General features: G+C 51.6%; 1 protein-coding gene across 3 annotated transcripts; it reads right to left on the minus strand.

Annotated features, from left to right (window-relative positions):
* Positions 1-3,393: 3,393 nt before the first annotated feature.
* Positions 3,394-21,523, minus strand: P2rx1 (purinergic receptor P2X 1). 3 transcript variants are annotated; one of them, XM_078042678.1, is made up of 13 exons: positions 21,108-21,523; positions 19,430-19,720; positions 10,832-10,976; positions 10,515-10,586; positions 10,010-10,079; positions 9,644-9,740; positions 9,300-9,380; positions 8,922-9,063; positions 6,496-6,623; positions 5,829-5,919; positions 5,265-5,330; positions 4,789-4,890; positions 3,394-4,669 (listed from the first exon to the last, which is right to left on the minus strand). In XM_078042678.1, exons 2-13 carry the CDS (start codon positions 19,564-19,566, stop codon positions 4,604-4,606), a joined length of 1,197 nt encoding a protein of 398 aa, XP_077898804.1. In that variant the 5' UTR covers positions 19,567-19,720; positions 21,108-21,523; the 3' UTR covers positions 3,394-4,603. The 3 variants fall into 3 exon arrangements, with proteins under 3 accessions (XP_077898804.1, XP_005337362.1, XP_077898805.1); XM_005337305.5 differs by lacking the exon at positions 21,108-21,523 and having other exon boundaries at positions 19,430-21,097; XM_078042679.1 differs by lacking the exons at positions 9,300-9,380; positions 21,108-21,523 and having other exon boundaries at positions 19,430-21,098.
* Between the last annotated feature and the right edge of the window lie 474 nt (positions 21,524-21,997).

Below are 21,997 nucleotides of genomic sequence, written 5' to 3' on the forward strand. Positions count from 1 at the left end.
GGCGAGCAGAGAGGTGGCTAAGGCCTGAGCTGAGGAAGAAAGGCCTTGAATGGCAGCCCCAGGAGTTTAGCCTTCTGCTAGATGGGCAGGAGGTGGGTAGGAAGGCCAGAAGGAAGTTTAGTAAAGAGTGCTAGGGTCCAAGTGGGATTATTGTTTAGAAAAGGACTTTGTAAACAGACAGCAGAGTCCTTTTCCAAATGGAGGGAACCCAACAGGACCAGGTGACCTTTCCAATGGTTGTACCTGGGGACTCAACCCCTCACCTCTTCCCCGGGAAGCTCACCAACTCTTGGTTCAGTGCTGCTAAGTTTGTCACTAGTGAATCCCCACAGCACTACTTGCCTCAGAACTCCATATCATTACCCCAAATCTGGCTTCTTGTTTCCCTGTCTCAAACTGGAGCCAGGAACCTGCCAGTCACTTACAGCTTGTTTCCTGCCCCAACCAGTATAGCATCAGCTCGGAATCTTAAATATATAATCCCTGGAATCTGCCCATTTCTCTCCACCCTTCTGCCCCTCCCTTGGCTCAGGCCACTATCACTGTCTTCCACCTGATTACTGCAGCATCAACCTTGCTGGCTTCCCACCACCATGCAGACTCAGTCCCCACTTGCCTTTCTTCACCTGGCAGCAGAACAGTCATTCAGAAGTACAAGTTTAACCAGTCAGCTCCACCTGAGGAATCTTCCATGGCTGGCCATTACCCTGAGAATAGTTCCAGTCAAGCTCTCTATAACCACACTCCTAACTAGCTGCTTGCTCAGTTCAATGCCCCTTCTGTCAGGACACCTTCCCCATGACCTCTTCACTGCCCAGCTTGGGTAGCATCCCTTCTTAGGAACTTTATTGTACCCTCCTGTTTGCCTGATTGTTCTCTATCTGAACCGGGAGCTTCTTGAGGGAATGGGTTGTGCCTAATAAATTCAGCACAATTTGAAACACTCAAGGGTGCTCAATAGAAGTTTGATGAATGAGCAACTAATTGGATACGGCAATTAGGGAATGGAAATATGGGGCACAAGTTCAGAAAAGAGGATTGAGCCAAAGAGACACCTTTTGGGTTTTTTTTTTTTTTTCATTTTTTATGGATGCTGGGAATGATCAAACCTAGGATCTCACTTGTGCTAGGCAAACTACCACTGAGCTATACTTCTGGTCCCTCAAAGAGACAGGTTTGAGAGTCCTCAGAAAGGACCCGAAATTGTTAATAGAGCCATGGGAAAAATATCACAAGCACAAATAAATCAAGCACGAAGGACAAATCACTTGCTTTTAAGGGGGAAAGAATTCTGTACTGGGTAGAATCAGAATTCTGACCTAAGTAACAAATCCAAACACATAAGCCTCAGAGAAGACAGTCTCGGGCTGATAAGGCAGCTCACTTCCACAAAGCCCTCCCAGGTGTGGCTTTCTCCACTCACTGCTCCGCAATCTCTAAGAGTGGCTTTTGTCCTCATGGCTCAGAGTAGGGCTCCAGCTATCACACACATATTCCAGGTAGTGAGATGGAAGAAAGGACGAAGAACGGAAAGGTTCTGCACCAATTCTCTTTGAAGGAAATTTCCCAGAAGTTGTCATATGACACTTCCCCATCTACCTCATTAGTTTGAACTTAATCACATGACCAGACCCAGTTGCAAAGAGACAGAACCGGAAATGCAACTTACATGAAATGCCACCTACTAATGGTGGCCACATGCCCAACCAGAAATCCAGATTTGTATCACCATAAGGAAAAAATATATATCCAGGGACAACTGACTGACTCCAGTATCCAATGGGTGGATAAATCAAGGGAAAGAGCACTACTGTTATGCCAGGCTCTGTGCTAGGCACAGAGCCAGGAACCTGCTCTGTGCCTAGCACAGAGTCTCTAACCCCTACCCTAGCAGAGCCTATTATTATCCCTGAATTACAGAAGAGACTTGGAGAGTTAAGCAACTGGCCCAAGGACACCTAGTGAGCTCTGGAAGAGCTGCATTTGAAGCCCTGCACATCAGGCTGCTTGGGAAATCAGGACAGGGTGGATCCAAGGATATGTGGAGGGAATCTTTAGACAAAGAGGACTTGGGCCATAGCATCAGATGCTGACAGGCCAAGTGTCTGCTTGGATTTGGCAACAAGGATGCTGCTAGTAACCTTGGCAAGGGCATCTAGAAGTGGTGGGGGTGAGGCCAATTGCAGAGGGAAGTGCCATCTAGTCTTTCTGGGAAGGTGGTGGTAAAGGGAGAGTGGGCAGATCTGCAGGGAGTGAGGGCCTGGAGGAGGGAGAAGAGGGGAACAAATCCAGAGATGATAGAGGGAGGAGGCGGCTTTTGCCAGGAGATCTCTGGGCTGGTAGAAGGCTGGATGCAGAGGAGGAGCCCTTTTCTGCTCATTCAGGAGGGAAGGGAGCAGGAGGTACAAAAGCAGATAGGGAGGAGAAGAAAGGGAGGGTGGAAGTTGGAGTTCCAGTCCTGTAAGATCTGCGTCATGGTTCTTGACTGGGGAAGAGGGCAGAAGGCCAAGGGTCCAAGGGAGAGGGGAGGGGCTGTCCAAATTGGTAGCCACTAGCCATGTGTGGCTATTTAGGTGAATTAAAAATAGCCAGATGAGGTGGCATTGGCCTATAATCTTAGCAACTCAGGAGACTGAGAAGGAGGATGAAAATTTGAGGCCAGCCTCAATAATTCAGTGAGACCCTATCTCAAAAATTTAAAAAATATCTTAAAAGGGCTGGGGATGGAGCTCAGTGGTAGAGCACTCCTGGATTTAATCCCCAGTATCACAAGAAAAAATAATAACAAAGTAAAGACTGCCCCCAGGGTTGCACTGGCCACATTTTAGGTGTTCAGTGACTATCTGGGGCCAGTGGCTACCATAGTGGACACATTATGGTAGAATATGTCCATCATTGCAGGAAGTCCCATTGGATAGCAGGGTGTAGACCCAGCAAGATGGTGTGGATGCTTTGAGACTCTACCTGGCTGTGAGTCAGGACCTGGAGGTCACATCCACAGCAAGGCCCCTGGGGATCCTTCCACTTTGTTTACAGTCAAGGCCTTCCCTCCCTCTTTGGGGTTCCCTAGGTAGCCATCCCCTTCTTCATCCCCCGTTTCATGAGGCCACTCCTAGGGTTTTCTACTTGTCCCAGTGCTAGGCCTTTCACAGAAGCCGTGGGAGGAGCTTGTGGTGGGTTAGGAAGAGTTGCAGGGTTTGGGGCTGTGTCAGGATATTGGCCCATGGACAGATGTGAGCTGACCCTGTTAGGCTCAGGACATGGGAGTCAGCTCACCACTACCCACTGGCAGACCCACAGGGGCTCCCGTGATTGCTCAGCACAGCCTTGCATCCCACAGATGGGCACACTGAACTTCAGAGAGGTCTGGAAAGAAGGCAAAGACGGCAGAAATTCATCCTCATTCCTTTTATTGTACTCCACCCCTCACTTTTCCCAGACCTTGTGTTCTGACAGAGCCAGGGAGGCCGTGGGAGCTGGAGTTGGCCATGGGCAAGGAGCCCAGGATTCGGCTTAGGCTCCCATTCCAGCCCGAGGTAGCTGAGTAAGGATTTGTGGCTAGAAGGGATGTCCTGGCCTGACACACTAGGGAAGAAGCATTTCCCCATGGAGGTGACACAGCATGGATCATGTGTCTCTGCTTGAGGGTGTAGGTGTGTCAGATGGTTGTGTTTGCAGGGCCCCAAGCTGTTCAAACACAGGGCTGTGTGCATGTGGGTGGTGTGTACATGAGGGCCGTGTACATGTAGGTAGGTGTGCATGCACACGGGGGTGTGTGCGTGAATCACTGTGTGGCACGTGAACACACTACACACTTGCTGAGGGTGTCTGAAACCCTGCTCAGTGTCCATACCTGCCAGTTGGTGCAGACCCCGGTCCCAATCAAGAGCTCGGAGTCAAAAAATGCTAAGACAGCAGTTCTTAAATGTAGGTCCCAAAATGTCCTTGATGCTTGCTACCAACACAGATCATTGTGGCCAGCATGGGAGTTTCCGGTTCAGGAAGTCTGGGGTGGACCCAGGCACCTGCATTGTCAATATTCTCCCCAGGGAAATCTGAGGCCAGGCAGAAATAGGGCTGGAGCACACCTGTCTGACAGAACTTTCATCAGTGACAAGCACTGTCCAACATGGCAGTCACTGGCCACGTGTGTCTACCAAGCAGTCGAAATGTGACTCGTTCCATTGAGGAATTGAATTTTTTTATTTTATTGAATTTTAATTCATTTAAAGTTAAATAGTCACCTGTGGCTAGTGACTGCCATATTGGAGGACACAGATCTAGAGAAATTGAGGCAGAAGGACGGACAATGAGGGCCCCAAGAGATAAGCACAAAGCTGGGGTACCAATGTGTGAGGATCCCCAGGCTTTTTCGACCAGGAATGACTGAGACTGGAGTGGGGCTTTCTTGGGGTAGGGGGGTACAGAGTTGGAGCCAGAGTCCTAAACTGCACAGGTCTATCCTAAGCTGCTGGTAAATGGTATCTGTTTGGCTAAGAGGGTAGGACACTGCATGGGAGACCCTTCTGCCCTTGGCTGGGACCCACCAGGGCCCCAGCCCAAGGCCAAGTGCTGCATCCAGTCAGGAGTCAAGGGCTCAGGGTCAGGAGGTCCTCATGTTCTCCTGCAGGCCCAAGGTGGAGCTGGTGGCTGCTGGGTCATGCTCACCCTATATATGCATTGAGGAGATACAGGTCAGCCCCAGAAGTTGCTGCCCCCTAACCCCCACCCAGCACAGACACACAGGCCTGAGGTCTCTGAAGGGCCCAATTCAAGGAGTTCTCTTACCGCCTTTGGCCCCATGTCCTCAGCATACTTGAACTTCTTCTGCTTGTAGTAGTGCCTCTTGGGCAGGATGTGAAGTAGCAACAGATCACAGAGTACGGTGGCCTAGGGGCAGGGAGTAGCAAAAGGAACAAAGGAAACAGATACAGAACCTGGAGGAAGGTACAGGACTTCCCACATCTCACTGCTGTCCTAGCCACTATGGGCCCTGGCTGAATCCTGCATTCTAGACCTCAGTTTCCTGGTAGGGCACCTCGGGACCTTCAGGGAACCAAGAAAGCCCCATCCCACCTCTATCCCACCCCAGCTCTGGGCCTTGGTGTCCTCAGACATACTATGGGTGGTATGGTGGACAGCTTGCTCAATAAGGATGGACAATTACAGTCAAGTTTGGGGATGAGGGACTTTCTACTGCTACTGAGATACAGAAGTGAGTGGGGGCGACCCCAGCACAGTGATCCAGTGATCCCAACACTTACCACCCCGAAGATGCCAATCCCAGAGCCAATGGTGGTCATTGTAGGGATGATGTCAAACTTCCTGGCCTGGTGGTAGGGCCCAGGGAAAAGAAGGGTTAACTGTCAGAAGGCACTCAGCTGGAAAAGGCCAGGCTTGGGACAAGGGGCTTCCGGCCCTCTCTTCTCAATCATGACCTGTCCACTCTGCCTGGTGCCCAGGGATCTGATTCTTCATGGGGAACCAGCTGCTGGTCAGTAGACCCAAGATTTTTTTGGTTTTGTTTCATTGTTTCTGGTGCTGTGAATGGAACCCAGGGCCTCACACACGCAGGGCAAGCACTCTACTTCTGAGCTACATTGCCAGCCCTCAGTCCTGTGTTTGCCCTACATTCTGCCCCCCTGAACCCAGGGACATTATGAGGGAGGCATGGTCACTGTCTGCCTGGACACCACCCATGCCCCACCTGTCATTAGAAGTAGACGTGCTGAACAGACCCTGTCCTGTCCAACTTCCTGTCATCCATAACTACAGATACCCAAAGGCAAGATGTGTCTCAGTGGCCATCCCCTATACAGGACACTCACCTTGCCATCTACTAGGATGTCAAAGCGAATCCCAAACACCTTGAAGAGGTGACGGCGGTTGGTCCCATTCTCTACATAGTGCCTGGCAAACCTTGGGGAGGGGGCGAGGTAGCAAGAGAAGGTGATGGAAAATCGTCTTAGGTGTCACAGCTTCAGGGACACCGTAGCCCACAGAGGTCCATCTCCACAACATTTCACCAAGGGAGACTCACAAGCCACATTCTAGCAATGCCACACTCAGCCTCTGCCCTAACTCCTGCTGCCAGTGATTTCCCCAGTGCTCCTGACCAGTGGGCCTCAAAGGGACTGAGACCAAAGGGCAGGGGACTCAGGCCTTCAAGATCTTTCTCCCTGGGCTGGGGTTGTGGCTCAGTGGTAGAGTGCTTGCCTAGCGTGTGTGAGGCACTGGGTTCGATCCTCAGCACCACATATAAATAAATAAAATAAGGTCATTTGTGTTGCTTAAATGCAAACTCCAGCCATTGACAACTAAAACCAAAAAATATTTATAAAAAGATCTTGCTCCCTGCTGGCTTCCTGGTTGGCTACCCACACAGGATGGGAGCCATCGTCTGCTGCCCTCTGGGAACCCTTGTTCAGCCCCATGGGATTCTGGGAGTAGAAAAGCCAGGAGGACTCTAAGGAAACATGTGGTCCTGGCAGGCACCTGAAGTTGAAGCCTTCAGACAGTTTTTTCTCCCCATATAGCCCATGGAACTCGTAGATGGGTTTGCAGTGTCGTATGTGCCAGTCCAGGTCACAGTCCCAGTCGATGGTGATGCCGACTACCCCGCCCTGTGAAGGAACGAACACAGGTGTTTTTAAGATCTGGAATTTCAGGACCAAGAAATTGTCTGTCTTAGAGCTGATGCCTACATTTACTCCATGAAGAAACACTTTTAAAAAAAATATTTTTCTTTTAGTTGTTAATGGACACAATAACTTTATTTATTTATTTTTATGTGGTGCTGAGGATGGAACCGAGCGTCTCACACATGCTAGGCGAGTACTCTACCACTGAGCCACAACCCCGGCCCCTGAAGAAACGTTTTTGACTGGAGAGAAGACAGTAGGGTGTTCCTTTGGGGTAAAGGTCCTGTCACCCTCTTTAGCTTCACCTCCTACTCATCACATTTCACACTCTAGCTTTCTGATCATTTCTAGAATATATCAAGTTCTTCCTACCTTAGGGCTTTTGCATATGCTATGCTTCCAGTTTTTCTCAAGGCTGGATTCTGCTCATCCTTTGCTCATTTGCCTGATAGAGCATCCCTGAACACCACACCAATATGTCCATTGTCATTCCTTCCTGTTGTACTCTTTGGGTTGGCTTTTGGAAACTTTGACACATTGTAACCATTTGTTTATTTCCTTTGATCATTATTAACCCCTCTCCTTCAAGACTATAAGGTCCAAGAGGATGGAGCTTCCTGGGCATTTGTCACTGACTTCTGAGTTTCCAGCACTCATTATGAAATGGGAGGCAAGCAAATAGTTATGAATTAAAGTGAATTAAAGAGTGAATCTGTGGAAAGAGAAAACTTGAGAAAGTGAAGCTCCTCTGGGCCAGGCAAGGAATAGGCTGAGCAACAAGGCGAGAGTCAGGAGGGAGTCAGAGAAGCGGGGGCAGGCAGCTGAGCAATATGGCAGGAGGCTGCAACTGACAAATTTCTAATGGGGAGATTTTTAGGAATAAAGAAGAGTTTCATTCTATTTTGCTTTTGGTACAGGGGCTGTCCCCTACTAAGCTACACCCCACCCCTTTTAATTTTTTTAACCTTGAGTCAGGATCTTGCTAAGTTGCTGAAAGCTGAACTTGAACTTTCGATTCTCCTGCCTGAGGGTCCATGGACATTGACTACAGGCAGCACTTCAGTGCTGGCTCAAGTTCAGTTTTTAGGTCATTTGTGTTGCTTAAATGTAAACTCCAGCCAGGCACGGCAGCACATGCCTGTAACCCCAGCGGCAGGCTGAGACAGAAGGCTCAAGAATTGAAATCCAGCCTCAGCAACAGCCAGGCGCTAAGGAACTCTGGGAGACCCTATCTCTAAATAAAATACAAAACAGGGCTGGGGATGTTGCTCAGTGGTTGACTGCCCCTGAGTTCAATCCCCAATGCCAAAAAAAAAAAAAAAAATGTAAACTCCAGTGGCCTGTGGGTGGAATCTGACTACGCCCATTGTTAGTGTAGTATCCGCTGTGCTTCTGCCCTACAGTAGCTGACCTGGTTAGCTGACCCAGAGGCCATGCAGCTTGCAAAACTGACAATATTTACTAAAGGGCTCTTGAAAGAAAAAGTTTGCCGACCTCTGCTGAAGTCAAGCATGTCATGAGTGGGGTTCTATGGTTACATCACAGAAAATGGACAGATTTCCATCCCTAAATAGGCAACTGCAGGAATACTAAGGAGCACCTGAGAACAGGACATAGGCTCGCCAGGTGCCAGGCAGTGCTGAAGGGCTGGCCCAGGTTTGCACTGGAGACAACCACAGGAGACTGGCACTATTAGAGTCCTCATGTGACAGGTGCTAAACCCAGGCTCACTGAAGTTAAGAGACTCATTGGAGATCACACCACCTACTAAGGAGCAAAGCTGGGATTTGAACCCAGTCTCCCAGGTCCATGTCTATTATAAGAGACTGCTTCTTTCAGAATACCAGGGGACTGTGAGTATCACGGGACACAAGATTTCTTAGAGCCAAGGGCTATGGAATTCATTCCACTTTTACCTAAAAATTTAAAAATAGCAGGACCCTGCGGGTATGGCTCTTTTAGAGTGCTTGCCTAGCATGCACAAGGCACTGGGAACCATTCCCTGTACCCTGCAGAATAAAATAATAGCAGGACATCAGCAAACATCCAGGTGATGTCTGCCCACATCTCTTTATTCTGGGCACCTCTTCTGAGCTGTGTCTAGGCCAAGCCCTGCTGAGGTAGGGCACAGGCTTGATCAGCAGGGGCCCAGTATTAGGGGACAGACTCATACATATACTGGGCCTATACCAGGGAGGATTAGGAAGATGAACTGACCCTGAAAAACCTTTACTCTGCCCTGAGCCAGTGCTCCCCTCTGCCTGGCACCCCCTGCCATACCTTGACAGCCAGGCTACTGAAATCCTGGCCAGACTCCTGCACTATGTAGCTGAGGTTGAATAAAGGGCACAGAGGATGCAGCTTCTTGTCGTAGAGGCAAGTCTTCATGTAGCTGGCATTGACCTCCTCCACTAGGTTGTTCCTATGGAGGCAAAGGGCATTGGTAGGAGCCATGTGCCATATGGGAAGGTGGCCACCCTGCCCTGTAGCTCTGGGGACCCTCATAGGGCTTCAGAATGCCCCTTCTGCTACCTATCCCAGGAACCCCAACCCAGGCTTCCCCCTCTAGAACCACAGCAGCCTCAATGGAGGCGGACAGCTGAAAGCATCCCAAGAGCCCGAGGAGCCGCGTGAGCACTGCCCACGGTTCCCACGCACCTCTTGACCTGGAAGCGTGGAAAGCTGATGCTGTTCTTGATGAAGAGGGTGAAGTTCTCGGCCTCTCGGAGAAGGGCAGGGCTGGGGGAGACTGCACTCACACACCGCCCCTCCCCAGGAGGGCCCCACATGACCCCAGGGCTGGGGACAGAGGACACCCAGATGCTCCCACAGCCTGGCATAGGTGGGGAGGGGCTGGGAGGGGGGGCTTTGGCCCAAGTCACACGGATGTGGTCAGGACAAGGTCAAAAGAATCCTGACCAGATCCATTCCAGACGCAGTTGTCCCTGCATCTGGGCTGGAACCCTGCCCCCCAGTCCCTGGAAAGACAGGGCATTGGTTACCTTGGGATGTTGTCATCCACCTCCACGGGGCACCAGCCAAAGATCTCACACGTCTGCACAGTGCTGTTGAAGGCCACACACTTGCCCGTGCGGATGCCTAGGGTGAGGGAGGAGCCCCTGGGTGCCCACTCCAAGCTACGGGTGTAGAGGAGGCCTCTCAGGTCCCTCCCACGGGAGCTCCCTGTGATGGGACACTGACAAAGAGGACTATGAGGACAGAAATAGGGCTGGGTCTGGGGCAGGCAGCCAGGCCAGGATGACAGGAGAGAGAGAGCAAGACTTGGGCAGGGTGTGGAGAGAAGAGGGCTGGAGGGCACAGGCCCTGGAGAGGGGCCCACAGAGGCACCAAGAGGAGGCTGAGCTTACCTTGGGCCTTCCTCTTTGCCTTCCCAGGGGTACAGCCACTATTGTTCTTACATGTGCCCCCTTCGGGGTTCTGGAAGAAGAGAAAGCTGCTGGGCCCAGGCCTCTGGGTATGGTCCTGAGAAGAGCCCCTCCCATCCCTGGGGCCTTTGGGTGAACTCTCAGAATCTTGGGGGTGACCCCTGCTCACAGCCTCTTTCTGCAAGTCCCCACCACTCCGGGTCCATGCCCAGCTGCATATCACTGATGTGAGCTGACAAGGGGTGGAGAGGGTGTGGGGGAAAGGAGGTGGTACTCAGACATGGCATCCTGCTGGGCACACAGCCAGGTGGAAGGCTTGGCACTGCCAATGGTGGATGGCTACTTTACTCTATCTATGCCTGACATTCTACCATTGGGTGACTGCAGGAAGTCTGTCCCATGTCATCTCCAGTGCCCAAGGGGACTCCTCTTCCATGTTATTTTCCTTTGTGGGGGATCCAAGAAGGGGGCAAGCAGAAATCCTCACCTCTGCGCAGTAGTTTTGAGCCTGCTGGGGGGTCATGATGAAATTGGTCATGACCACAAAGGAGTTGTCCCCCTGGAAGTGAAGAACAGGGCTGGGATCTGGCACAACAGCTCCTAGAACCCAAACACGGCCCCTGCATGCCCCCGGAGCCCAGCAGCCTCCACGCCCCATTATGTCACATGGGGTGATAGTATCGGGCTCACAGTTCAGGAAACTGAGGCCTAGGGAGAGGAAGGAGCTGGGCTGGTTCCATGAGAGGGACAGAGCCCACCAAGTCAGGCCCTGAGGGTGGAAGGTGCAACCCCGAGGTGGCTCACCTGTGCTGGGAAGACGTAGTCGGCCTGGTCCCAGACCTGGAGTTTGCTCTGGAGCTCAGTCACGGCCAGGCCTTTGAGCTTCACAGACACACTGCTGATGAGGCCCCCTGAGGTCTGGTAGCCCTTCTCGTAAACAAATACCCACCTGCAGGGACACAGGGGACTTATGGTCCTGGACCAGAGCTGAATGGGCCATTCAAGGATGGCAGGCGGCTCTGTGGGCTTCTCTCCTTTCTGGCACCTGCTGGATGTGTCATGGCTTTCTGTTTGCCCTCCCCAGATGCCTCTCTGAGCCACTCTCTGCTTCAGAAGCTCTTGGACCGGAGGCAGAACAGCCCACCTGGCATCCCCTGCTGGCCTGAGCCTGAAGTTCCACCATCTTTTCAGAGCATCCCAGGAAGGAGGCCTTCCAGATTCCAGGAGCAGGGTGTGCCTGTGGGCCACCCCTTAGGACCTCCAATCCTCTGTCCCAGAATGCCCCTCCTTTCCTGTGCTGTGCCTGACACAGCCTGATGGCTCTGAGTCTGCCCACTGGTGTCCAGTGGCCTGGATTTGAACCCCAGCTCCACTCCTCATTGGCTGTGTGATTTGGGGAAGCTATCCAGTCCTCCTGTGCCTCCCCTTCCTCCTCTGCAAAACGGGAATAATAATAGTGCTTGTAATTTGTGTTAGATGAGTCAATGCATGAAAAACACTGGGGACTGCTACAGAATAAAAGCTATATAGACATTATTATTAATATTTGTTATCATCATCATCATCGTCGTCGTCATCATCATCATCATAATCATCTCAGCCAGGCTGGGATCCCCTGGAGGGGGAAATGTATGGGGAGGTGACCCTCTGAAGGGCTTAAAGAATTCAGCCCCCTAGCCTCGCCCTTGTGGCTCAGGCTGGAGGTCTCCCAGTTTTTTGGGAGGAGGTTCTGGCCTTCCAATCCCAAAGTTGAGAACCACTGTCCCTTTGGGCTGACACTCTTAGTCTGAGAGGTTGGGTGAGACTGACCTCCCTCCAAGCCCCAGGGGTGGGCACATGACCAACACTCACCAATCAATATTTCATCTCCCTGGCAGCAGTGATGGATGGCATGTGCCCAGGGGAGTATCAGCAATGAAGCCAGGATTCAGGGGGAGAATTATTGGGAAAGAAATACCCTCTCTGCCCGGTGACTAAGCAGGGTGGAAGCAAGATCAAAACCTCAAAGTCATCTTGGCTGCTTCAAAGAAAGAGCAACCTTGAAAATGAAGCCACCTTTGAGGAAGGCTGAGACGGGAATTGGAGAGGGACAGATTCCTGGCAATGTTGTTTTAGACCTGGATCCAGCAGGCCTGAAGCACACTTGGGAAAAATCTACTGAAGGTCTGTTCAGTTGCATAAGCTGATCAGTTCCCTGCCTTTATGTAAACCAGGTTGAGTTTGGTTTCTGGATGATGCTTCTCTCCAGGAGTGAGGGTACTGTGTGGATGTGTGCGTGCATCTGAGAGAGACCCGTTAGAGTATGTAGCTGTGTACTTCCAGGAAAACCTGAGTCTACCTGGAGGTAGATGTGTTATGTCTCCTCCGTCCCTCACCTGTCAAGCTCACCTCTGTCAAGCAAGCTCAGGCCCTCTACAAGCCCATCCTGTTCCCCAGAGCTCAAGCCTGGTCACAGAACCTCCAGGGCTCTCAGTTCCAGTGAGGCAGCTCACCAAGGTCCCTCCTGTCCCCACACAGTGCATCCTTCCTTCTCCAAATCCCTCTTCCAGCCTGCATCAGCACCAAGCTTCTCCCCGACATCCCCCACTCCTGGCCAAGTCTAAGCATGGTCACTGCTGCCCCCTGCAGGTCTCAGACTGCATCAGGTGAGGCATGACAAAGGCCCTCCAATAACGTCCTGAGCCGGAACACTGCCTCCAGCAGCATCAGGAAGAAGGGACGTCACTCACCCACCCTCCTTTGAGCCTTCCCCTAGGAAGGCCTCTGGCTCTGCACCCAAACTTGAAGGAGCTGTTGTAGAGGATGGGGGAGCTGCTCCCTATTCTAAACCCTCCTGCAGAAAAGTCACTGGCTTCCCTCTGGGCGCCACATCCCAACATCCCAACGGTATTTCTCTTTTTGCCCAATACCAGCTCCCCACATGGTAGATGGGGAAACTGAGGCCAGGCAGGAGGTGGCTCCCAGGCTCTGCTCCCCTCCACTGAGCCACACTGGCGCCAACGCGATTCCCAGGAGGCGGGCCAGGTTGCAAGCTGCAACGAAAGCAGAGTTTCCTCTGTCTGCCCCTGGGGCTGCTGGTCTTGGGGGTCAAAAGGAAAAGTCAACTCTGGCATTAACGACCTCAGTTCTGGTAATAATAGAATGACCATGGCGCCAGGCCTGCCCCTCCACAGCCATGCCTTGACCTGGCCTGTGGTCACCACCCTGAGAAGGCCACCAAGGGGGTCTGAAACCAAAGACACTGGCACCTTCAGAAGTTCCTCCCCTTCCAGAAATAATCTTTCCCAATTTTTCCACCTCTCTTGGGGCTCTCTTCTCCAGCTTCTCTTCTGGTAGAAGAGGAAATGGTGATTGACTCAGGTTCCCATAAAAACCCTGCCTTTTATCAGCTGTGTTGCTTCAGCCTATAGACTAAACTTCTCTGAGCCCTGATTTTCTCCATAAAGCAGAGGTGACGGCACTACCTCAAAGATGCTGTTCATTCAACAAATATTTATCGAAGCCATGTACTCAGCCCTGGGGTGGGCCCCTGAAGTAAAGGCATGTAGGTAATTGGGGGAAGTTTCTGTGAGTTCTCATTAAGGAAATGAGCTCAGGGTCTGGCACAGCAGAAATCATTAAAACTAAAATCTCGGACTGGGAGTGTAGCTTAGTGGTAGGGTGCTTGCCTAGCATGTGAGGCACTGGGTTTGATCCTCAGCACCACATATAAGTAAATTAATATCTGTTAACAACTAATAAAATATTTTTAAAAAAACCCGAAAATCTCTTATTGCCACTGTCTCTGGTCCTCCTTCACTTGTTTCCTTTCCCTGTCCAGCCACACCCTTTCCCTGGCTTCCATTCTCAGTTGTGGGAGAGCCCTGTGTGAGCTGTCAAAGACACGTGACATCTGGAATTTTGTTGTCCCCAGATTTCTGTCTCCAGATCTGTGCTCTTCCCAAGGTTCAGTTCTGCACATCCATTTATTTGTTCAACAAACATTTATGTTTAGAGTCCATATCGTGCGCCAAGCACTGTCTAGGCAAAAATAGGCAAATGAACAAAATAAAAATCGTATACTCAAGAAGCCTATGTACAAGTCAAGGCTGCAGTCACTTGGTGATTCCCCTCCCCAGACATCTCACAGGTACCTCACATGCAACTGGACCCTTTGCAAAATAGTCCTTCAGTGACTCTAAAAGTTACACACTGATTCTATTGACACAATCCCACTAGTAGGTACCTATCCAGGAGAAATAAAAACATATGTCCAGCCTGGCACAGGGGCTCACGCCTGTAATCCCATAGACAGGAGAGGCTGAGATAGGAGGATCATAAGTTTGAGGCTAGCCTCAGTAACTTAGTGAGACCTGTCTCAAAATAAAAGATAAAAGGGCTGGGGGTTTGGTTCAGTGGTAAAGTGTCCCTGGGTTCAATCCCCAGTACCCCCCCCAAAAAAAATCCATGTTAACACTAATACACAAATATTTAGGACAGCATTTTTCATAAGAGCCAAGAAATTGAAAGAATCCAAATATCTGTCCCCAGATGAGTGGTTAAACAAAACGTGATATCTCCAATGGAATATTATTTAGCCATAAAAAGGAATGCAGCAGAGGCACAATGTGGATGAACCTTGAAAATATTATGGTAAGAGAAAGAAACCAGACGTAAAAGGGCATGTGTCATGATTCTATTTATACAAAATGCCCAGAATAGGCAAAGCAGGCTGTGAGAAAGGGAAAAAGGGGGGTGATTAATAAAGGGGTACAGGATTTCTCTTTGGAGGAATGAAATGTTAGAGAAATTATAGTGGTGCTGGTGAAACAACTTCATGAATATTTAAAACCACAGAATTGTATTTCTTAAAGGGATAAAGCGAGGATGTAGCTCAGTGGTGGATCGTGTGCTTAGCACATGCAAGGACCTGGGTTCGATTCCCAGCACCTAAAATTAATTAATTAATTTAAAGGGGAATATTATGGTATATGAAATCAATCCAAATGCAAAGTACTAACTACAAAGTACTAACTACAAAAATTCAATTGACCCAGCTATGCACAGTGGCTCATGCCTGAAATCCCAGCGACTTGAGAGGCTGAGGCAGAAGGATCGAGAATTTGAAGCCAGCCTCAGTGATTTAGCAAGACCCTGTCTACCGGGGAGACTTAGCTCAGTGGTTAAGTATCCTCGAGACCAAAAACAAATAAATAAATAAATAATTCAACTGGTGCAACCTGAACTCTTTACCCCACAGAAGAGCCTGGACCAGGTGTGGGCACACAACCAGGCCCCTCCAATCAGGACATTCCATTTTCTTGATCACAATGATCAGTTCTGGGAGGGGCACATGACCCAACCCCCTCCCCCATAAGAATTGGACTTGGGGGCTGGGGATGTGGCTCAAGTGGTAGCGCGCTCGCCTGGCATGCATGCGGCCCGGGTTCGATCCTCAGCACCACATGCAAACAAAGATGTTGTGTCCGCCAATAAATAAATAAATATTTAAAAAATTTAAAAAAAAAAAAAAAGAATTGGACTTGGACTTTTGCCCGAACCCTGAAGGAAGGAGATGCTCTTGCACCTTGGGAGTAGCTAACCTGTGGGGATGTCAGTGTGGATCTGCCATTTTGCCACCATGAGGACAGAGAGTCTGCCTGATGCCTCCATGGTGCCTGAGCATGGTGCCTCCTCAGAGGAGAGCAGAGCCAGATCCTGGATAGCATCATTTGAGAACTAAAATTGGACCAAACTGGATTCCTCACTTCCCCCATAGAACTTGCCCCTCTATGTCCTTGTCATGAAGGGTCCATCCAGGCCTGAAGTCCCAAATGATCTTTCAATTATATAAATCAATCAATACCCCACCCTTGCCAGTCATGGTGGTGCACACCTGTAATCCCAGTGGCTCGGGAGGCTGAGACAGGAGGATCACAGATTCAAGGCCAGCCTCAGCAAAAAGCGAGGTGATAAGTAAGACCCTGTCTCTAAATAAAATACAAAATAGGGATGGGGATGTGGCTCAGTGGTCGAGTGTCCTTGAGTTCAATCCCCAGTACCTCCACCCCCCAAAAAAAACCCCAAGCCATCGTGTCTTCTAAACCAGTTTGACTGAGTTTATTTTGTGGGAACTAAAGTAGTTCTGGCTAACCTATCCTCAGCTCCTCCCTCTCCCTCTGCCCCACTGTGTCCTGCCCCAGGCCCCTGCCAAAGCACTCAGCATGGAGAAGATACTTCAGAAATAGTCTCTGTGTGACTACTTGTGACCATAATTTGTATCTGTCCTTCTCTCTGTTTTGTACACTCTGTTATCCACTTTGTGATTTCTAAACACCTGTTTTCTGTTTTGTTTTGTTTTTATGAATGATGCTAGGGATGGAACCTAGGTGTGCTTAACCACTGAGCCACATCCCCACCCTTTTAAAATTTTTATTTGAGACAGGGTCTCACTAAGTGGCTTAGGGCCTCGCTAAGTTGCTGAGGCTGGCTTTGAACTCATGATCCTCCTGCCTCAAGCTCCCAAGCCATTGGGATTACAGGTGTGCCCCACCATGCTCGGCTGACCACTTGATTTTTAAGAGCTCTGCATAGAGGTACAAGGGACAAGTGAGGACTGTAGTGAGAAGAGGTTCAGAGGGACCAGAAAGAGAGCCAAGAGCAACTCTGCCCAGCCTACAACCGCAGGCCTTTTGTTAATGGCTGGGTTCACCACTGGGTTATCTTCTCCAGGGAGGCCTCCTAGGAACCCCTCCCCAACAGGCACTTGCAGATTCTCTTGAGGACCCTCCAGCATCCTTCTCCTCCTCCAGCCAGACCTCCCTAGACAGGAACATGTCCCAGCATGCCCCTAGGACATACCTGCATAGTCACGATATCATATACCTCCAGTGACAGAAAACAGCAGTATCTGTGAGACCACCTTACTGTGAGCCAAAAGAGGCCCAGTCTTCCAGACCCTGAAGCCCACTGGTCCCCTCCACCTTCTTGGACCTCCCAGAAGAGCATGCCCAGTGGAGACCTGTGGACCTGTTCCAGTTCTCAGCTGCTCAGCTTCTCTGCCTCTGCCTCAGTAACTCTATCCCTAAGGTTCAGGGTCTCCTTCATCTGAGTTGTGCTCCAATGTTTGTCCCCTGTTCAGCTCTGCTGTGCCTACCCACCCCCCACCCATGCTTTGTCACCTCTGGGACCTAAGGATCTGAGTCTCCTCCCATGTTCCCTCCGTCTGTCCTGCAGTGCTCCAGGGACTACATACTCAGAAAGGGAGGGTGCTCAAGCCAAAGCTCGTCATCCTCGTTAAGAGACAGTTGTCCCCTCCAGCTCCTGCCCTTGGGACAGTTGGGAAACTGAGGCCTGAAATGCCAAGCTAAGTCTAGGCTGCATCAGGGCTTCAGTCTGCAGATAGGACCTCCTGGATGCGAGGGTCAGTGCAGCACTGGGAGGTGGCCAGATGAGGGCGACAGAGACAGCAGGAGCCGCAGCCCAAGCGAAGCAGAGCTGAGGCTCGGTCTTGGGGGCAAGGCAGGAATGGAGTGCCCCTCTCTGCAGGTGCTTCCTTTTCAGGATATTTAACTGTCTTTGGAGCCATGCACCTGGTTCAGATCCTGGTTAGCCTCTTTCTAGCTGAGGGCCAGCTAGATCCCTGTGCTGGTGAGCCCCACGGACACTGAGAAGGACCATATTTATTTGAAAACTGAGTAGACTGTCCTGAGAGGGAAGATAGCAAAGGAAGGAAGTAGTGAGATCCTCATCACTGAAAGTATCTGTTCAAGCTTGGATGGCAGCTGAGGCACACCCTGCAGTGGGTACATACACTGTCCCTCAAACTCTGACAATCTATGCCTAACCCACAAGAGGAACCTGATGCTGCTTACTGGGCCTGATCTGAAAACAGAATGGGGAGCCCTCGGGCCAGAGTGAGGGTGACCCTCCCCCAGCCTTTTCTGGTGAGTGTCAGGCTGGACTTTGGGGAGTGGTTTCTCTTCCCTGGAGGGTCAGGAGTGAAGCTGACAGTGGGTTGTAGATCTGTCCGTGCCTGGTGCTCTGCCATCAGTACCCATTAGAAAATTCTGCAGCGGCCTTGTGATGCTGGGAAAGAAGGGCAAGCAAAAACCGGGGTTGGGGCAGGAGGTCTAAGTCCTAAGCCTGGCCTTGCTACTGACTTGTAGTGTGACCTGGAAACCCCTCGGCTCTTCTCTGGTCCTCACTTTCCCTTTCACGCTCAACCAATATTGAAGATGTCAAATTGGTTTATGAACAAGAGGGAGGCAGAGGCCAAAAGACACCAGGGGGTCCTGGCTTCAGCCCCATCTGATCAGGTCTGAGACTATTTGGGATGCCCAAAGTTTTGGGGAGACCAGGACTATGTGACCACTGTTTGGACCCCCGGTCAGCCCACCCTGGGCCCCACTTGGCAGTTTAGAGCCACAACAAAAATGAAGGATGGATAGATCCCTCAGAATCACACAGCACAGTTGGGCTGGGGCTACTGGGTCCCCAGACGCCCAGTAGGAGGTGAACCTCCTTTAGGATTCCAGGGGCTCTAGGAACCCCCTGCAGTCATGTGAGTAGATATGATATACCATACACAGGGGACAAGCATCAGTCAGACTCAGACACAGCCAGGGCACATACACATGGGCACACACCCAGATACCTGGAACATGGACATGGACACAGAGCTCTGGGTAGGACACGTGCATCTACATGACACAGGCATATGTGCCCCTGCGGCACACATGTGCAAGCTCCTGCCAGACCTGTCTTAGCTTCTAGGACAGCCAGACTGACTTTAGGAAAATGGCCTCTGCGTGGTCCCCAGCCAAGTCAGATGACAGAGGGAATCCCACCTGGCCCCACCCTGTACCCTTGGCTCAGTAGGACAAGTCCAGAGATGCCCAGAAAGGAGCTGTCATCCCTGGGAGCAGAGCTGACCTCCACCATTCAGATACCAGGTGTTCAGAATTTGAGGGTTTCTCTGCTCCCAGGGTCTCAGATATCTTAGGATAACCCTATTTTAGACAGGGAAGGTGGGAGCAGAGCCTGTCCATCTCTGGCCTGTGAAAGAGGATATGGCCTCCGTCTCAGTAGTAGTGTCTGGTTTGGTGGGAGGTCAGAGGTAGAAGGAGCCCTGGCCGTGAAAGCCACTCACCACTTGAAGGAACTCAAATCCGAGTCAGTTCCTCAGAACCTCCATGTGCCCCAGGCAGGGTGACCCCCTCCTGCCCCAGCATCCCCATCCCGACAGTGAGTTAGCAACGCTTTCCCTCTGTCTAAACGGCAAAGCGGCTGACCAGGAGGGCTTCCAGATGGATAGAGAGAAAGAGGGCTCCTTGGCATCAAGGAGAGCATCCCAGATCTGGGAGGACAGAGCCAGGCTGGGGGCTTTTGCGTGAAGGTGGTGGTGAGGGGTCCCAGACTCACCCAACGACGTAGATAAAAACCACAAGCTGGATCAGCCGGAAGACAATGCCCACCTTCTTGTTGCGCACCAGCACCATTCGGGGGGTGTCATACTCGAAGAAAAAGGCAGCCAGCTTATCCTGCAGCCTCCGTGCCATGGTGGGCCAGGTTGGGGTTCAGGACTGAGCCCCCTGCACACCTTTGCTGTCAGGACACCCACGTCTACAGCGGCAGGGCTCCTGAGGGCTTCTCACCCTCTTAGGGAGAGCAGAGTAGGGTAGGTGAGGCCAGAGGTCAGGAGTCAGAGGTCAGCTGGAGAGATGCATGGGGTGAGAGGGAGAATCCTTGGGTGCTCAGAACAATTCTGGGTCCCTGGCAGGCAATGGACTGCAGGCCAGCAGTGCCCGTGACAAATAAATTCCCAAAGATAGACAGAGGCGGGGCTGATGGGGCCACCCAGGCCCAGCCCCACAGCCCCTCATGGCTCCGCCTGGGCCCTGCTGGGCCTCCGGAAACAGAAGCTGTTGGCCGGAAACCACCAGCCACCAGTCACATAGGAGCAGAGATAAATCTATCACTTCCCCCAACCCACCCCCAGAACCTGTCAGGACAGAGCTGGAGGATCTGGCCAGACCCTGGGGGGAAGCTAGGGTGGGCTCAGACTAGAACACCCTCAAAGTCAGAGACCATCCGCAGCCCCACACAACATCACCCGCACACTACCCCTAGGTGGGCAACTCGGTCCCTGGGGCCTATGGGGAGAAGCAGAGAGCACTTTAGTTCCCGCTGCCTGACACTTGCTGAGCCTGCCTGCCCTGCCATAGTGCACCACCTGCTACCACCTGTCCCTGTGCTGAGCCTGCACTGTGCCCAACCAGCTTCAGCTTTAGGCTGGTACCTCCCCTCACCACCTTCCCCTCTTTCTTTCTGGCTGCCTTGGCCATACCTCCTGATCCCTCGGCACCCAGATTCGTGACCAGCAGATGGAGAGAAAGATGCCCAAACAAAGCAAGGACCACCTTGGTCACACATTGCCATGGGGCCTGAAGTCCCAGCAGACATCTTCAGACATCCCCAGGTCTGCCACTTATTGGCAGTGGGGATCAGGAGCGTGGCCTCGCCTCTCTGAGCCTGCTTCCTCATCTGTAGAGGGAGTGATGATAATGGTACTTGTCTCAGAGGTTGAGACCCATCCCTGGGGGATGGGTCCTGACAACACTGAGGACAGAGGTCTTGAGGACACTGTTGAGTTTGGGGTCTGGCCCCTCTGCAGCCTCTCCCCTCCCCAACAGTAACTCTGGCCCTGAATCTGGGGCCCCAGACCCCAGAGCTGGAGACCTCCTTACCCCATGCTTAATTTTGCAAATGATGCTCAGAGGGGAGAGATGAGTGACCTAAGCTCTCCATGGGCAGTATTGGAGGTTCAAGCTTGAAGCAGGGGCCTCCCAGCCAGCCCTTACCTCAAGAATTCTGTCCAGGAAGCCCCCCACTCCCCCTCAGGGCTGATAAGGAATCTTCTTCCTGGCAGGCCACTAGCTAGGGAATTGCTCTGGGCGGGGAGCCAGGCCCTGGGGCTGGGAATCCTGGCTGCCCCCAGAACCAGCATGAGCAGGGTTGCTTTCTGGACAGCAAGAGGCTCCCAAAGAAGGCAAGCCCACAGCCCAGGCCCATCCCTCCTCGTGAAGGAGAATAGCCTCACCACACGCAGAGCTGTTGCCGATCCAGTGGGGATAGATAGCTCAGGGCTCAACTCTTCGTCGCCACCTTCAAGGGGAGCTGGCAAGAACCACATCCTGCACTTTTCTAAGGAAAAAGATCCAAGATTCTTGGAGCCAGAGCTGTGGTTGGCGGCACATCCCCTTGGCCTGGTCTTGACCCCAAACAAAAAGCCCTACCCCTCTCCCAGCTGACCCAAGGTCATTGGTCTAGGAGGCCCCAGAACACTAGCAGTGTGTGATGGTAGTGGCTATGTGCTGAGGCTGAGCCATTCCTGTGCCCCTCTGTACCCAGCCTTCTCCCTGACACCCATGCCATGTTCCGGAGAGGAGCAGGTAGTGAGGGAGTAGGGGAAGGAGGGAAGGAAGGAAGGAAGGAAGGAAGGAAGGAAGGAAGGAAGGAAGGAAGGAAGGAAGGAAGGAAGGAAGGAAAGAAATGAGTCAGGCAGGCAGTCATCGTCTAATCCCTTACCCTTCTCTCCTCCTCCTCCTCCTCCTCCTCCTCTTCCTCCTCCTCTTCTTCCTCCTCCTCCTCTTCCTCCTCCTCCTCCTCCTCCTCCTCTTCCTCCTCCTCCTTCTCCTCCTCCCCCTCATTTTTCTCCTCTTCTTTCTCTTATTCCTCCTCTTTCTTCCCTCCTCCTCCCCTAAGGAGCCAGGCTTGGAGATGGACAGACGGACAGCAAGAACCACATCCTGCACACATGTGCTTCTGTTACAGCCTGGGCATTGGCGCTGACCTTCAAAAGAAGACTGTCATGGAAGACAAGCTCATTTGGAGAAATTAGCAAATCCAAAAACTGCGACCAAAAACCCAAATTTCTTTTCTTGCTAAGAGAGAGTAAGACAGCCAGCTGATGGGGTCCATGTTTATCTC

This window comes from Ictidomys tridecemlineatus, chromosome 3 (genome assembly GCF_052094955.1).
Source record: "Ictidomys tridecemlineatus isolate mIctTri1 chromosome 3, mIctTri1.hap1, whole genome shotgun sequence".
In the NCBI taxonomy this organism is placed as follows: domain Eukaryota; kingdom Metazoa; phylum Chordata; class Mammalia; order Rodentia; family Sciuridae; genus Ictidomys; species Ictidomys tridecemlineatus.

Excerpts from the sequence above, each read along its gene's own strand:
- P2rx1 (XM_078042678.1), bottom strand. The coding sequence starts at position 19,566 with ATGGCACGGAGGCTGCAGGATAAGCTGGCTGCCTTTTTCTTCGAGTAT. Across the intron at positions 10,977-19,429 it reads GTTTTTATCTACGTCGTTGG|GTGGGTATTTGTTTACGAGA; the intron begins GTGAGTCTGGGA and ends GTGTCCCTGCAG. Across the intron at positions 4,670-4,788 it reads AGGACATGGGGCCAAAGGCG|GGTGAGCATGACCCAGCAGC; the intron begins GTAAGAGAACTC and ends ATGCATATATAG.